Consider the following 15,948-nt stretch of genomic DNA (forward strand, 5'->3'; position numbering starts at 1 on the left):
TTGAGCAAAGATGCTTGCGAGGAATGCATGTTAACAAGGTCCACATACGTATATATACACACATACATATATGTGTATATATAAACAACATCCTAAAGAATTCCTGTGGTGGTGCTTGCCTGCACAGCCCAGCCTTTGCAGAAAGGCCTGGACAACAACAGTTGGTGTGACAGAAATACGAGCATAAACAGTGTGTGTGAATACAACAGTTCCTACTCTGAGAAGCGTCTGCCCCAACAGACTCATTGCGCTAAAGGCGGTGACCCTCAGGTGGATTAAATGGTAACTGGGGAATCACCGGCAGACTTCTGAGACAGAGAAGGAATCAGCTCCAGAAGTACAAAAGCAGCATGAAAATTCGTAACAGGGATAAAAGATGCTGGAGCGGAACAGAGCGATGATCAAAACCTGGCCAGAGAGTGCAACAGATTGCACTGCCACCATTGCCACCTCTGTCCAGGCCTGATCAATGCTGTGAATAGCTGCACCCCAGCTCGTGCGACAGCAGTTTGGTGTGCAGCAGGCAGGGACCCACAGCTTAGGCAGGTGCATGTGACCTGGTGGAGAGCTTTCTCAATGGCCTGTAGATTAGCAGATGGTAGGGAACCACAAATTTTAGGGAATTACAGTTACATGCAAAGCTAAAGCACCCACGTCTCCCAGAGCAGAAATGCAATTAGGGGCACCCACACTCCCAGAAGAGTGGGTGCTGCTTGAAACCCACACGTGCTGCAAGGCCCTGCGGATGCTTGTATTTCTGTAGGTGAGTGCAGGGATGCGTGCATGTGACTACAAATTTTTAGGATCTGTTACAGAAGGAAGTCTAAAAATTTGTGGGTGTTTATTAATATTGTATGTCTGCTACTGTGGTTTATATGTTGCACCCACCTACTCTTTCCAGTCATTTCATAACAGAATTGCAGTTGTTTCTTACGTATTTGAAGACTGTTTGCATTTGTGTCTCCCCTCACTTATCTAAATCTCTGATCATTCTCGCCGTTCTCCTTATCTCCTACTGTTTTATTATCTTCAGTGCTTTGCCCAGAACTGCACATAGCATCCCATCGAACACTTTACTAATGCTTAACTGCCTCATAGACTTGACAGATCACATTTCTCTTCATACATCTTAGTCTGTCTTCTTTTACACTGGAGAAGTGATGTGGTTGGTATGAGTGAAAGGTGGCATTACATCTTATTGGAACATAAAAAGATTAGAGGTTTCAACTGTTCAGTACAGAGAGAGCAGAAAGGGTGGGAGGGAGATCAAAGACCAGACTAGCAGAAAACTCACAGGACAATGACTAGTCAAATTAAACCGAGAGTATTAGTGGAAACCATCACATATCAACAAATGTCAACAGAGAACAAGGTGAACTGACTGGATGAAAAATTGTTATCCTGAGTTATTCCCCCAGGGCAATGTCTGTTGGTCAACTCACATAAACCTTCTATAAGACTTCTAAAATAACAGAGGACAACTGTTAACACAGTAACTGTAACACAATGAAGCAGTGTTATGTACCAAGCTAACAGTCAGTGACTATGTAGGTTGTTCTGGTTGTTTTACTTTGTGTAAACAGAGTATGTGACTAAAGAATATTATGCAGAGCTGAAGCTTTGCTGTGACCAATTTGCCAAAGCTTAAAAGCAACAGATAGTGGAACTGAACATAATCAGAAATGCAAAGTGAGAAGTATTCACAGCAGCTGGGAATTAAGGACATCTTAATGGTGCATAAAGAGCTGCAATGCATAAAAAGTACAAATTCTCTATTCTACAAATTCTCTATTCTACAAATTCTCTATTCACACACATGCACACATACGCGGAAAAGATAAATATGTTGGTCAACAAGCAACTATTTAACAGAAAATACAAGAGAAGTTAAAAGATTGCCGAGTTTCAGCATCCATGCAGGGACAGGAATGACTCACACACTGATACAATGCATAGCCGATTCTGATTTATTGGTCTGCTTGCGTGGTTATATACATTTTTCATATCTGCACACGCAATCACGCTTATTCGGATAGGCTACAGACATAAATCACGCGCTGTTCACGCACCCCACATTCCCTCATGATTGGTAACTATGCACTAACGCTAATAGCAACAGACCGCCTCCATGTCCTTGAACACATCTTGTTTTTGTTAACCCACACCATGGGCACTATCAGAACTTTCTCAATTGTTATTCTTAGCTGTCCTTTCCAGGGGCCTGTTCAGTTATGCTGACTGTTTTGCTTAAGCGGCCTAGTCATGCTAACTCTCAAGCTACATCAACCCCAACAAAAGACGCAATGAAACAAAAAAACCTAACAGGATTACAGACAATAGATATTAGAATGAAGAAAATCTATCAGGTAAGCTTCAAGTGAGGCATTGCTCTATTACTGATGGATGTACAAGTTAAAACTGTAAAATATTATTTCCACCCTGCATTCGCAATGAGGCAGCAATGCATATCCATCTTATGTAACCGGGCTTTTGGACTAGGAAATATACAACCTATACCAAAGTCACTGGGCCCAGTAGATGGTGCCCAGTGAAACTCAGGAGTCTGCAATAAACCCGGTGGTCAGGTTAAACCACCGGTTCCCTGTCTGTGATGTACACGCACATTAAACCAAGGATATGCAAGAAGCCAAGTCTAAACTGGTAAGCCCTGCTGAGGAGCGCTGGGGAGTGAACCACTTCTGGAACAAGTGTAAGAGGCAGATACCTGTGGGCCTAGGTGAACAGGCTCACAGGAAGAACAACAGAACAAGAGGTACAACACAATGCTTTGGCAGGGATAAATACTGGAAAAAAATTCCAACCCTGTCCCTCATACACCTGAATCCCACTGAAGGTGCTAACTTGTTCCTTTTTGCAAACCCAGAGAACAGGGGTGGGGGACTGTGGGGTACGCAGAAATACAGCCCCTGCGTGAGGCATCAGTAATTGCACAAAATAAGAGAGGCAGTAGGAGTGGGACTGAGTGACATCAAAGGTTTTCTTCTAGATCTACAGTCTATATGACGTTACATATTTTCTACGTTCTGGAGATTTCAATAAATTCATGTATAGGTGTATGAGTATTTTCACATACCCCCAGTTGCTAAAAAAAATTAAACAATCACAGCGGCAAGCATTGACAAGAGAGAATCGGAGCATGTAATTTAAGTCCTTTTCAACTCATTTATAAAACATTTGATACTGCTTTTCAGATTCAACTTCCAGCTAAGAGAATGATTCTTAAAGACAAGTCTACATCCAGCTATATTCTTCCTCCCAAGGCTATTAATAAGAGACAAAAGCAAAGTATTAAAAGACTAAAAATTGCTAAAATTAAGATTTCCTGTAAAAACCTTTTCTCTGTTGTGTATATGCACTATGGCAGTCTTAGATTACATCAGCACATACTATTTTAACACAAAACTCCAGCTTCACATGATGCAAGCACATGACAGTCATTACTAATTTCTTCACTGAGAAGCAATTACTCAATATTTTCCTTTATCCCTGATGTTTAATAATATCCCAATACTTGACTTCGTGAACACTAGCCAGAGCTCTGTTATGGGAAAGAAATACTAAAGTTTCCAAAATTCCTGTCAGTTCTCATGCACAAAAGACTTGCATATTTTCAAAAAATCTCTGCAGTATAAGGAGGCAAAAAATACTTCTGAAGAACAAAGACTAAGATCATAAGAACCCACTATTCCTAAGTACCCTGAGACACCCGTGAGTGGTTTTTTCAGAAAACTTGGCGTTACTTATTACTTTGTATGCTTATTCAAGCAGCTGCAATTGATTTTGGTTGCAGCTCTGAGCACCGTGAGCTTCTACAAAGCAGAGTACAATACTTGAGTCAGGTCCTAACACTGAGGAAACTAAGAGGTAGGCACGTCTTCGTTAGCTCACAAAAGCGAGTCTCCTCATTAACTACACTACACATGCCATTTGGGTCACACAGAAGAGCAGTTTTAGCAAGTGCAAACCAGACTGCACTCAAACAGTGACACAAGATACTTAACTGGTGAGGGAGGTGCATCGCGTCCTAAAAGCCCACAGGCATATACAGAACATGCATGAACCACAAAACACGATGCCGTCCTAAGGGATTTACACGCTATATAACCAACCCTCAAATGCTGAGTTCCTATTGCCTCTCCTTATCAAATACTCCGCTTTCTGTTCCATTCTTCATTTTGCTTTTGCCTTTTCAGGTCCCCTTGTCTTTTCTTCTGCTTGCTTTGCTATTTGGTTAATGGACAAGACAGCTGGTGGAGACTCTGCTCAGATGCTGAGGACTCAGCGTGTTGCAATCTGCAGAACCACTCCAACTCACATCTGGGTATAGAAAGTTCAAGACCTCCCTAAGTAGAAGGGTCATCTGGTGGCAGATGTCACACTACAATCTTGACTTAACACTGCCACGTATGAGAGGATGGGGGATCCACTCAGGGAAAAGTTTAAAAAAATGAGAACATGTTCATAAAAACAGCTAACGGGAGTCTGGAGGCACCAAAGCTGATGTGCCCCATACTGCACAGAACTGAAGATGTGTGAATGAAAGCACACCATGGAGCCCACCACTTGATTTAGATGTGCATGCCCTGCACCTGGGCATTAAGATATGGGACAGGTCACAGCCATCAGCCCCACTCCGAGCATTCTGGAGCAGGATAGGGTGCAATGGACACTGTACTGGACAGCACCTGTATGACCATCTGACCACCACCAAGGCCACTACCCAGTATTGCCTGTGCCAGCTCTGGAGTTCAACCAGTGAACAGGGTGTTGATGATCCATCAAGAGTAGCATCATGGCAAAATCCCCACAGTGAGTGCTTCAAGTAAAACATTAATCAACACCCTGAAGGAATATTTCTGATGAGAATTACAAACAGGAGATGTGAAAAAACTCAGTCTCCTGGTTCACTTGCGGGAGGGTGAGGAAAATGCTTCCTTGGAGAAACTGTGCGAGGGTTGCTTCTGATCCTGCAAGGCCTAAGTAGGTAACAGCCTCCCTTTCTCTTACCATGTCACACTCCCCCAGGCTGCAACATCAGCTAGTCTTCCACCCATCCACAGCCCTGACGGTCCCTTGCCTTTGCAAAGCACAAGCCTCTCCAAATGCTGGAAGTCTGGCTCTTGCCTCGTGTACACGTCTAGCAGACTACTACTGTCTAAGCCCGTGACGTCTTCTGAGGCAGAGAGATCACTCGTAGCCACACAGCTACATGCAATGATGTTCAAGTAAGGACATGGTAGGGAGGTGAAATATCGTGCCTGCCTAAAAGGCATGGACGGTTGAGTGTTGAGGGTGGAAGGAAGTGAAAGAAAACAAGACAGTACTGGCACTCTGTTGCTTTTTCGTATGTTATCAGCAACATAGCAGAAGATACTGCCCGCTGATCACACTTCTCACAGTCTCACTCTAACTACCCCAGGAAACTCAGAGTTGTCATTCCCCCTAGCAACACAGCCACTGACGACACCCCATACCTGGATGGCATCCTGTGTGCCCCGACCACTGGCAGAGGACTGTGCACACATCTAATGAACTGATCCCCCTACTTCCAGTCAGGATAGAAAGGATCATCCACGTTCGCGGGATGTTAAGAAGGGCACAGCAGGCACTAATGACTTGAAGGCTGGTGAGGACACTGTTGTCCAGCATACCCCAGTGACACCACTGTCTTGCAATAAGCTAACCTCGCAGCAAAATTTGTTTCTGTATCTATTCTGATGCAGCATGTGGCTAAACTAGGCACGTGCTCCCTTGCTGGGACAGACTCTTCTGACTCATAGTCAAAAGCAGCCAAAGGCACCGTTCCCATTAGCTACACCGCCTTGATCCATTCCCAAAACAGGTATGCTTTGTACAGGGAATGGCAGGGATCATACAGAAAGAAAAGTATGTTGCTGTGTTAAAAAAAACAAAAACAAAAGGCTATTGTAATCTTGAACACAATGGACCAGCATTACTACCAAATCTTTCCTGCTTCACCTTGAGAACAAAACAGAAATCTTCTAACAGTATTTCGATGCATATTTTCCTAGAATGTGTGTGTAGATACATATTATTTACATTTTTAAGTATTTTCAATACCAAATGACTCCTTAAATTCTTTCCAGCATCATCCTACTGCAAGCCTAGAGCCTTCAGATCCACTGCACCAGCCTCTACTGCTTGATCTAACAGTGATAGCAATATGTGCTTGCTAACACCTGGACAAGACGCATAGCTGGGCAGTGAAACAACAGGCAGCAAAACAAAACCTCTGCTGGTAGGACTTTGCAGGTACTTGCTGCCGGAAGAAAGATGAGATGTGGGAAAGCTGGATTACATTCCAGGTCCTGGATAAAAATCAGTGCTATCAGATGTAGACTTACATTCATTTCTTACAGCCATAACCCCTCATGAACCTTCTTCTCCAGCTTCTTGAAGGCTGGTCCTAATCAACAATTTTCATTCCAGTCTGTACTCCTTGTTTACTTCACCTCAGACTTCAGCCCATTAGTCTCTCAGTAAAGTTCTGGTATCCTTGCCTCACTCTCCACCCTTCATCTTTCTCAGGCAGTTTCAGTCTCTTGCTACTTCTGCCCACAATCCCCACCACTCTCGGACTTACTAACAAAACAGATTCTCATCACCCTTTCACTATCAGTCTGCTTGTATAAATAATAAACAGAAAAGCTACTTGCTCTCTATCTTGTCCTTCCAGTAGTTCACACACCTACTATTCTGTTTGTTCCTGGTCTCATTTTCTCATCTTAGACTCCTCGTCTGTTTTAGGATCCCTCAAGTCTTGACTGTCCTTTGAACCTTGTCAGAGGCGCTCCTTGTCAGAGCTGTCTCTTCTCCTCTCCTTTCCTTTCTCCTCCACACCTTAATCTCCCCAAGCTTTCTTTTCAGTCCCAGTTTCTTCCCCAAAACGTTTTTTATCATCCCTCCACTAGCTCAAATCACCAAGGTCATCCTGTTAAGTGCTACTGAACTTCACTGTCCCAGCTACTATCTACACCACAGCAACAGCTAGGATCAGCTAAGTCCTCTCCATTTCTTCATCTCAGCTCTCTCAACCCTTTCTTATAGGATTTTATTCAGACAGTTTCCACCTCCATGCTGCTTAGCCACCAAAGACAGAGGGGCACTGAAGATGTGTTAACCCATTCTGATACCTGGACACAGCAGGACGCCTCTATAATTACAATCCTTGCTTAGCCCTTGTAGTACCACAGAATCACAGAATGGCTGAGGTCGGAAAGGACCCCTGCAGGTCATCTGGTCCAACCTCCCTGGCTCAAGCAGGGTCACCTGAAGCCAGCTGCCCAGAACCATGTCCAGACAGCTTTTTAATATCTCCAAAGAAGGAGGCTCCACAAACTCTCTGGTCAAGCTGTGGTAGTGCTCAGTCATCCTCATAGTGAAAAAGTGTTCCCTGATGTTCAGAGGGAACCTCCCTGTGTTTCAGTTTGTGCCCATTGCCTCTGGTCCTGACGCTAGCTACACTGAAAAGAGTCTGGGTCCATTCTTTTTGCACTCGCACTGCAGATATCTATATACATTGAGAAGATCACCCCGAGCCTTCTCTTCTCCAGGTTAAACAGTCCCAGCTCTCTCAGCCCCTCCTCACCAGGCTGTAAAGCAACATACGAAAGAAGAATCAAGACTGGGCACTAAAGCCAGGGCTAGGTTGCCTGGGAGGTGAAGGGGAGAAGGTATGTTGCTGATGAATGGCAATGTTTGCAGTCCGACAATCACTCCATCTGACCCTTTCTTCTTCTTCATCTTCTTTCCTCTGTATCCTTCCTTCCATAGAAGTTTTCTCATCTGTATTAGTTGTGTGAAGTGTGTGCATGTGACACAGCCAGGACAGCTGACCCCAACCTACCAGAGGAATGTTCCATACCGTATGACGTCATGCTCAGCATATAAAACTGGGGGGAAGCAGAAGGAAGGCGAGGACATTCAGAGCGATGGCATTTGTCTTCCCAAGTAACCATTATGCATGATGGAGCCCTGCTTTCCTACAGATGGCTGAACACCTACCTGCCGATGGGAAGCAGTAAATAGATTCCTTGGTTTGCTTTGCTTGCATGCGTGGCTTTTGCTTTACCTGTTAAACTGTCTTTGTCTCAACCCTTGAGTTTTCTCACTTTTACCCTTCTGAGTCTCTCCCCTGTCACACTGGGGGGGAGCGAGCATGTGGCTGTGTGGAGTTCATTTGCTGGCTGGGGTTAAACCACAACAAGGTGAAACTGTATAAACTAGCAACAGATACATTCTAATTTTATGGAAAGCTTTATTTACTTACCACTGGCTTGACTATATTAGAAAGAAGTGCTTCAAGTGCTTTTGTTTCTTCATCCTTTTCTTAAAAAACAAAATCAAAGGAAACAAAAAGTACCCATGAATATTGTTGACTCTTCAAATTCAACAACTGCGCATAGATTAGAACATGTATAAAATAGAACATCCTGCCAACTTGCATTCATCTAGAGCAACATAAAACCAAAAAAGCTCCCACAGAAGTTGTTCATATAAAACTAGTTCTATGATATAATGGAATACAGGAAGCCTGGTTATCTTTTATTAATGTGTGACTTTAAACAAACTACTGCTCTGGAGAACTTCAGCTCTTGGCTGAGATATTTCCTATAGATTTTTATTTGGAGGTACATGTAATCAAGTTACAGTACTTTAAATATGTTATTGCAAATCATGTGGAGGACTACTGGTAACGCTGTTCGCCTCCTTCAATTGCAAAGGCAAACTTTAGCTTAGCCTTCAGTTATATCTCAGGGAAAGAATCTAAGGCATTTTCTTTCTGCCGAAGGTATAGCTGAGCTTTATAGAGGACTCAGTAAGTTTATATAAAGTGTTTTATTTGTTCTCTCTCACACAATATTAAAATTTTATTAACTTAGTAGTGTAAATGAACAGGCTACTCAGTTTTGAAGGTGTGGCCAGGCATTTTTAATTCACTTCACTTGCCTTAAACTAGAAGAAAAACTGATAAAATTCTTTAAAACATGTGAAATCTATTTACAACTGTATATTTCTAAGTTTACAACTAATTAATGCATTTCTGACTTCTGTTTGTTATCACCAGTCTAAGCCACAGTACAAAATTCTCCAAAATGTCTCCTAAAATAATTTTGAAAAGTGGACTTTTCCACTTTTCACATAAAACACTTCCAAAGATCCCTTAATGTAATTTTCATAACATACGCAAGTAACAGTACATTTTATTTCCTGTGCCTTGGTAAAGTTAACTCACAGATACATACCACCTAACAGAAAGCAAACTGAAGCCAAGACAAATACCACTCTGAACTACAATGAGAAGAATTCATACAAGTTTGGAGCAACACTTCCCAGCTTCTGAATTCAGGTTGTATCTCAAAGGTGTCCCTTGGCACTAAGCTTTCACAGGGTATCGTCTACACACGTTTTTAAACAGTCCTTTTAGGTTGAGATTTTCTGGTCTTAGTTAGGCATACTTTCTCCTCATATTCCTTTTAGCCTACAGCAATCTAATATACATTGGCAGAAAATCATCACCCTAAAGCAAACTTCAATGAGTTGAGAAAATCACGGTTTGTTTCCCTCAGCATCACTAGTTACATCTCCCTATTCTGTAAAATTGTACTTGACTGATGACAAGTCTTGGACATTGTGTTCTGAATGTGAAGTGCGATGCCAGTGACCTCAAAGCCGCACAGTGACACATCATCAGATATGAAGACAGTGTGACCAAGACTGAGTGAATTCAGTCCATTTATAAGAGTCACAAGCTTTCCAGTGAAATAAAGGTAATAGTAACAAACACATTCCCTATGGTAGTGTCTTATAAACATGAACTCACAAGGATCAGCCTGAGTACCAGTCATTTTCTACAAAGGCCTTTCAACAATGACTTGGTAGGGACAGGAATTTCATTAACAACAGCACCTCTCTTAAAAAAACTTTAACAAGTTGAATGTTGGCTTCCTGTACCAGATAGCTGGTTCCTTCTATGTTTTCTGCAATATCAAACAGGCCATCAATATTCACTGATTCCTCAAAATGTAAGCACCAATAACTCCGGACAAAGCATCGATTTTTTTTCTTTAAACAGTGTTATAAAGTATGACTAGCAAGATCTGCTCAAATCTACATCAAGGCTTGCATGTCAGTAATTTTGTTCTCTTCAGCCATCATTCCAATGTGACGAGCAGGTCGATTGCCCTTAACTCCCTTCTATATAAGCCATAGACTACTACTCGACTTCAAGATTGTCAAAGTGTGGTGTTCTATCTACAGATGCTATGTTCAGCCAGACACTGGACTTGCATTATATATATATACATATTATTCTTGTTAACACTTACCTTCTACTTCTGTGTCTGTCTGAGAACTGCTCTTTCCTTTACCCAAAGATTTGCTTTTGGCAGAACCTGTGCTTATACCAGCTGCATCCTGTCCTTTCGTAAGTCCATTATGTTCACTTGTAGGAGAAGGACTTTTCTGAGGAGATGATGGAGGACTGTTTAACTTATCCTTCTGAGTTCCATGTCGATCTTTTAATTTTTTTTGTAACCTTTCGTATGTTTTACTAGACCGTTCATCTCTAAAGTTGGATCTTCCATGAGCAGGCAGAGCATCTAAATGAAAGTACAGAAGACAAAAATTAAAAATAACTATTAAAAACAGAATGTAATTTAAAATCTATCTAAAAATGCTATGTGTGTTAAGTGTGTGCTTGTGTGTAATATTATATCTCTACTGCTACTGGAAAACTGAAGTGTCCAGCAGGTACATCTTTTTTCTACTTAAAAACTATTCTTAAAATGTTTCTGTGATCTTCCTTCAGCTGTAAGGTACAGGATAAAGTCAACACAGAAAAAATGTGCTACTTTATTACATGGGAGAAGGTTTGCTCTAATGCTGAATAAAACATACAGAACTTTTAAGTTTTGGTATGCAGCTACAGCTCTCTTACTTTAATGGTACTTCCGCAGATATCAACAGGGAAAATCCCCACAAAAGCATGGGGCAACTGAAAGACAATAAAAGACTGAAGACAGTATGGCTAGGTCTTGTAAGTACACTATTCCTGTACACAGCAACCCGAGGCATTGCTGCAGTATCATCATCTCTAAGTCAGAACATGGCTTTAGAAAAAAGTCAGTACCAGACTAATGAAAAAAATTAAACTGCAGATGGGTGAACTTTTCTGTCCAGTTCGAACATTTTTATCCATTTCATTTTATTCCATTTCATGCTTAGAAACAGCTTACTGACTCCAGACTTTAAAACAGTGCACCACATGGCACCAACTCTTTCCTCAGTGTGACCCTATCTGTGACAAATGATGAAAGCTTTAAAAAAAAATACATCCTTCAAAACCAGCATAGAATTTGTCCCATTTTCAGGTCAGCTGGATCACTCGGTCTGAAGAATGAAGTTCATTATTTATTATTCCTTATGTGCTAGGAAGTATAGAAAACAAGATCAAACAAAAACTTCCTTGCAAGGAGGATAAAAATCACAAAACTATAGAGAAATTTTCAGTTTCTGTTTTTTTAGGTCAGCTTAATTCCCAGAAAATTTGACAGATGACTACTAGATAAGCTGTGACTACTCAGAAATCTGATTTTCACTACCATTAGAGACTTAGGTGCTCTTGTTAGTGAACTACCACAATCTAAGCACTTCTGGTTTTTTTTTTCCCCTTAAATTCAGATTCCTCATATAGGAGCCTAACTATGGGCTTTGACTTCTGAAAGTCATAGCCAAAGTCACTGGTCCAGAATTGAATATGGAATCTGTAGCAAATATGTAACAAATAAAAGCATCCCTAACACTCTAATTCCTTAAATCCAAGGGCATCTTACATATATATTTAAAACAAAGCAAAACCAAAGAATCCCACTTTATGATTTTTTTTTGTTACATGAGCAGATTAGCGAATTATTGCTGAATTTATATTTAAAGGGATATAACTTAGCAGCAATCTAAAAAATATTATTCTATTAAGTAGTATCCTTTACCTTTTATACATTTAGTTATCATACTCTAATCTCTTAATTTAGCAAACCAAAAGCAAACAACTGCTATCTACAGGAAACCAAGAAATTAATAAAACTATAAATAAGCACCCAAAGAGCATCTAATAATGTACTGTTATCAAAATAGCACAAGAAAGAAATAAAGCACAACTTAAGAATATAGAAACACTAAGAATTCCAGCAAGATCAGGACATTGGTACATCACGACTATTTAAGCACAGTGATTATATGGAGAATATTTTTAATTATTTTAGTAGTATCACAGAATGCTGAGAACCTACACATCTACAGCGACATGGCAAAGCTGTGTTTAGTCCCCCCTCCATAGCTTCCAGCTTTCTTCTCTAAAAACAACCACCTGGCACTGCTCTCTGAAAGCACCTGCTTTATAGCAGAAGTATATCTGAAGAAAAGCAAGTCTCCCAGAAAGGTAAATATTAATCTAGGAACCCAACCCTGAGATAACAGACACATACATTTTGCCACTAAACAGTATTAAAGGCAGATGTCAATAGCACTACCAAAGACAACTTCAACTAAGTTTAGGTTGGTGGCACCTGATTACTCAAGTTGGGACTTCAATACGGAGACTGGACTAAATGCATACAGTTTTAAGAAAAATATCAATCTTTTTTTCATAATCAATACTAAGAACTCCTGTTTCATGCTTCAAACAGGATACCTGCAAGACACGATATCTCAGCACAGTGCTGAGGTATGGATTTAAACGTTTAATCTCAGAGGAAGGCTCCAAATGAATCACTACAAACACTTGCTGCATTGTTTTCCTGGGCAAATCTGTAACTAATAACACAGAAGAAATAATCTGTATGTTTAATGCACCACTGAATTGACAAGTCAAATTCTTATTCTGGAATAATAAGCTTCAGTAAAAACAAGACTAGTATCCTCATAAAACTTCTGTGCATAGGTCCCATTCAAGCTCTACGTCGTCCTTGATAAAGCCCATACATCAGCGTAACAGATGCTGGAAACAAGTAGAGTATTATTTCCTTTGACAGAACTTGCAATATTCGATAAGCTACTTACCCAGATCCCCATATACTTGTGAGGTGTGATACTGGGGAATGTACTGTGTTGCCATGTCACCGGCTCCGGTCACGGGTGAGTATATATGACGTGGTGGAGGGGGTATCATGGCTGGAAGAGGAAGGAAGCCAGGCAGTGGGGGATGCGGAGGCCTGTGGATCACTGCGTGACCACCAGGATGAAATTCCGGAGCCTGGGGAACCACCACAACCCTTCGAACACCGTTATCCTCAATAACCTGTACCGTGAAAGACACCACCCACCAAAAAGAGAAATGCTTAGTAACTGGCAAAAGAATGAACGTGCTTGGAATGACAGTCTGAAAGGTATGTTTCTATACATACTTTAACAACACTAGCAATGGTAAAACTCTTAAAATTGAGAAAAGGAAAACATGAAAGCCTAAGAAAAAACCAGGACAATTAAAGGGCTATCTATGTTCTTTTTAAGTGTATTAACTGCCAATAATTTCTCAATGTGAATGGGAAAAATACTGTTCAAAAAAATCCGACTGTAACATCTTATAAACAAACATGTATATTTATGGCATGAGCCTAGCTTCTCCCCAGGGTCCTGCTTCCACCCTTGTTCACATTGCTTGTATGCTACACTGCTCCTAGGATTTGTTCTACAGCGTAACGACTAGACTGCTCCCTGGAAGTGATGTGCTGGGTGAACAGACCTCACACCGCATAAATGGAGAGAGAAAAGGCACAACAGTGCCTGGTCTCTGCTCTGCGCCCAGCTCAGTTCTCCAACCCTACCCCACAAGGACTTGCCACGCTGCACCCATTGGCGTCCAGCAGCCATTGTCTGCACCAAGCTGTTAAAGCAGAAGAACTAGGAGGATGGTAGTCGGCCCACTCCATAATCCTTTACAACTCAAGGTAGTTTTTAAAAAAACCTTTTTTTTTTTTTTTTCCCCCAGTGAGAATGTCTTGCACCCTGAAAGAAGCCACATGCTACTCAGAAAATGGGGGCCTCTGTGGCAGCCTCTGCCAGAGGTGTGCGAAGAGGCTTGTTGTGCAATAATCTCCCTGGCAAGCGGGAGCTGTGACAGGACAGCCTTCTGCTGAGGGACTTGAGTGCAGTCCTTGGCAATGCTGCTAGAAGCTCAAAGAAAGGAAAGCAGCATACGCAGTCCTACAATGAGAGCAAGTGTGGTCACGTAAGATGCATGGAGCTGAGGAGTGCTGTGCACAGTACACGTAGCACGTGAGAGGGGTCTGGCAGAAAGCAGGCACAAAGGCACATATTGCAGAAGTATCGAAGCAGAAAACGCTCTTCACTATGTGAGGGTCACTTATTACCTGGACCAGAGAGAGGGGACCCTCCCTGCAGCACATCACACACAGGAAAAACTGCCATCATGATCCTCTCAAGGCCTGTAACACTAGTGGTAAATTTACAAACGAACATGACTGTCGCCAACACCTAGAGATGATCTTGGCATAATTTGACTTGTGTGTATCATGGTGTCAATAACCTTAGTGTCTGGGATGCCAATAAATAAATTGTTCTCCACTTCCTAATAAAATGCTGTAAATAATGACACAGCAGGAACTGCAATGTAAGTTTTTGGATGAAACATTTATCCAGAAGAGGAGGAGGAAAATGGAATCTCCAATATCATGACTATACTCAAAAGCAGGGAACAAGACAACCCTAAAACCTAAGTTTTCACTGATACTTGAAATCAGGTGGGGACATCTACACATACACCAATGAGTAATCTGGTGCAACAGGAGCAGATCAATAGATCAAAGCACTTAATGCCAAGCTGCTTTCACCTCCACTGTTTAAGCTTAAGGGTATTATGCTTGGCTAGATTTAGTCCCATGACCTGGTATGAACACTTACATTGTGTTCATGGCAGCAAGCTGTTTGGAGGATCAATCGCTGGTTTTACTGTGTCTCTGTTAGGGGTTGGTGTGCACCTGGTACATCTGGAATGGAGCTTCTGTTTTTGTTTTCTCTGACAGCAACCTAATTTGCACACCCCAAAATTATCCTGCTAGCCAAACCAATGCAAGGTAAGTGAGGATGGTCTAGGAAACTGTTTCAAAACTTCCCTACTGTACTGAGAAAGACAGTTCTGCAGACATAGCTGTATGCTTCCGGTGTAATGGTAAAAAGAAGATCTTTATACACAAGCAATACTCAGAAGACATAGAAGTACATACGCAATGAAGCCGATCCCATCTTTCTTACATATAAATAGTGAGCTGGAAATTAATATAGACTACCTAAGTGAATACAGCTTTAAAATACATACATACCATAGAACTTTAAAAAAAAAAAATTGCTATTTTCAGTATACAGAATTGTCTCTTCTTGGAAAAGAGTAATTTTACTCCAGACAACACTCTTTGTACCTGTGCAACCACAGCTGTGTGCTATCTAAAGGCAGGATACATTAACAGCTGTAAATACGACTAGAACTTCTGCTGTCCAATGAAATTCTCTAAACACTAAAATGTAGTTTTAATTATTTAAGTCCTTTTTGCTTACACAAAAAAACCTGCAATTTATCATGATTTTATGAGCAGATTCAGCTTATGTAGGAAGCAGCTTCCATAAAAAAACCCAGGCTACTTAGTTTATAATTTATTTGTTTTCTTGGGTCTGCTGATAGTCTATGTACTCAGAAATAGATTCCGATTCATAGCAGCAGGGACCTTAAGTTTAATAGTGTAAAACGAGGCAAGTTTGACAGGTCTGTAACAGCGCCTCTAAATCAACTCCTCAACAGTAGGCCTCTACCAGGCAACTACACAGATAAAAACCCTCCAAACAGCAGTAACAGCATCATGACAAGCGTATAATTTTAAGTTAAAAAAAGTAAAC

The 15,948-nt window shown here is 41.3% G+C and overlaps 1 protein-coding gene across 7 annotated transcripts in view; it reads right to left on the reverse strand.

Moving 5' to 3' along the window:
- Window positions 1–15,948, reverse strand: part of FNDC3A (fibronectin type III domain containing 3A) — a 124,035-nt gene that overhangs the window by 35,835 nt on the left and 72,252 nt on the right. For all 7 annotated transcript variants that reach the window (XM_075421743.1, XM_075421733.1, XM_075421723.1 and 4 more), the window contains 3 exons: window positions 13,102–13,339; window positions 10,371–10,643; window positions 8,312–8,370 (listed from right to left, as the gene is read on the reverse strand). In XM_075421743.1, the coding sequence (XP_075277858.1) occupies window positions 8,312–8,370; window positions 10,371–10,643; window positions 13,102–13,339 (570 nt within the window). The remainder of the gene's footprint in view (window positions 1–8,311; window positions 8,371–10,370; window positions 10,644–13,101; window positions 13,340–15,948) is intronic.

The sequence above is a fragment of the Opisthocomus hoazin genome, chromosome 1 (assembly GCF_030867145.1).
Source record: "Opisthocomus hoazin isolate bOpiHoa1 chromosome 1, bOpiHoa1.hap1, whole genome shotgun sequence".
NCBI classification, from domain to species: domain Eukaryota; kingdom Metazoa; phylum Chordata; class Aves; order Opisthocomiformes; family Opisthocomidae; genus Opisthocomus; species Opisthocomus hoazin.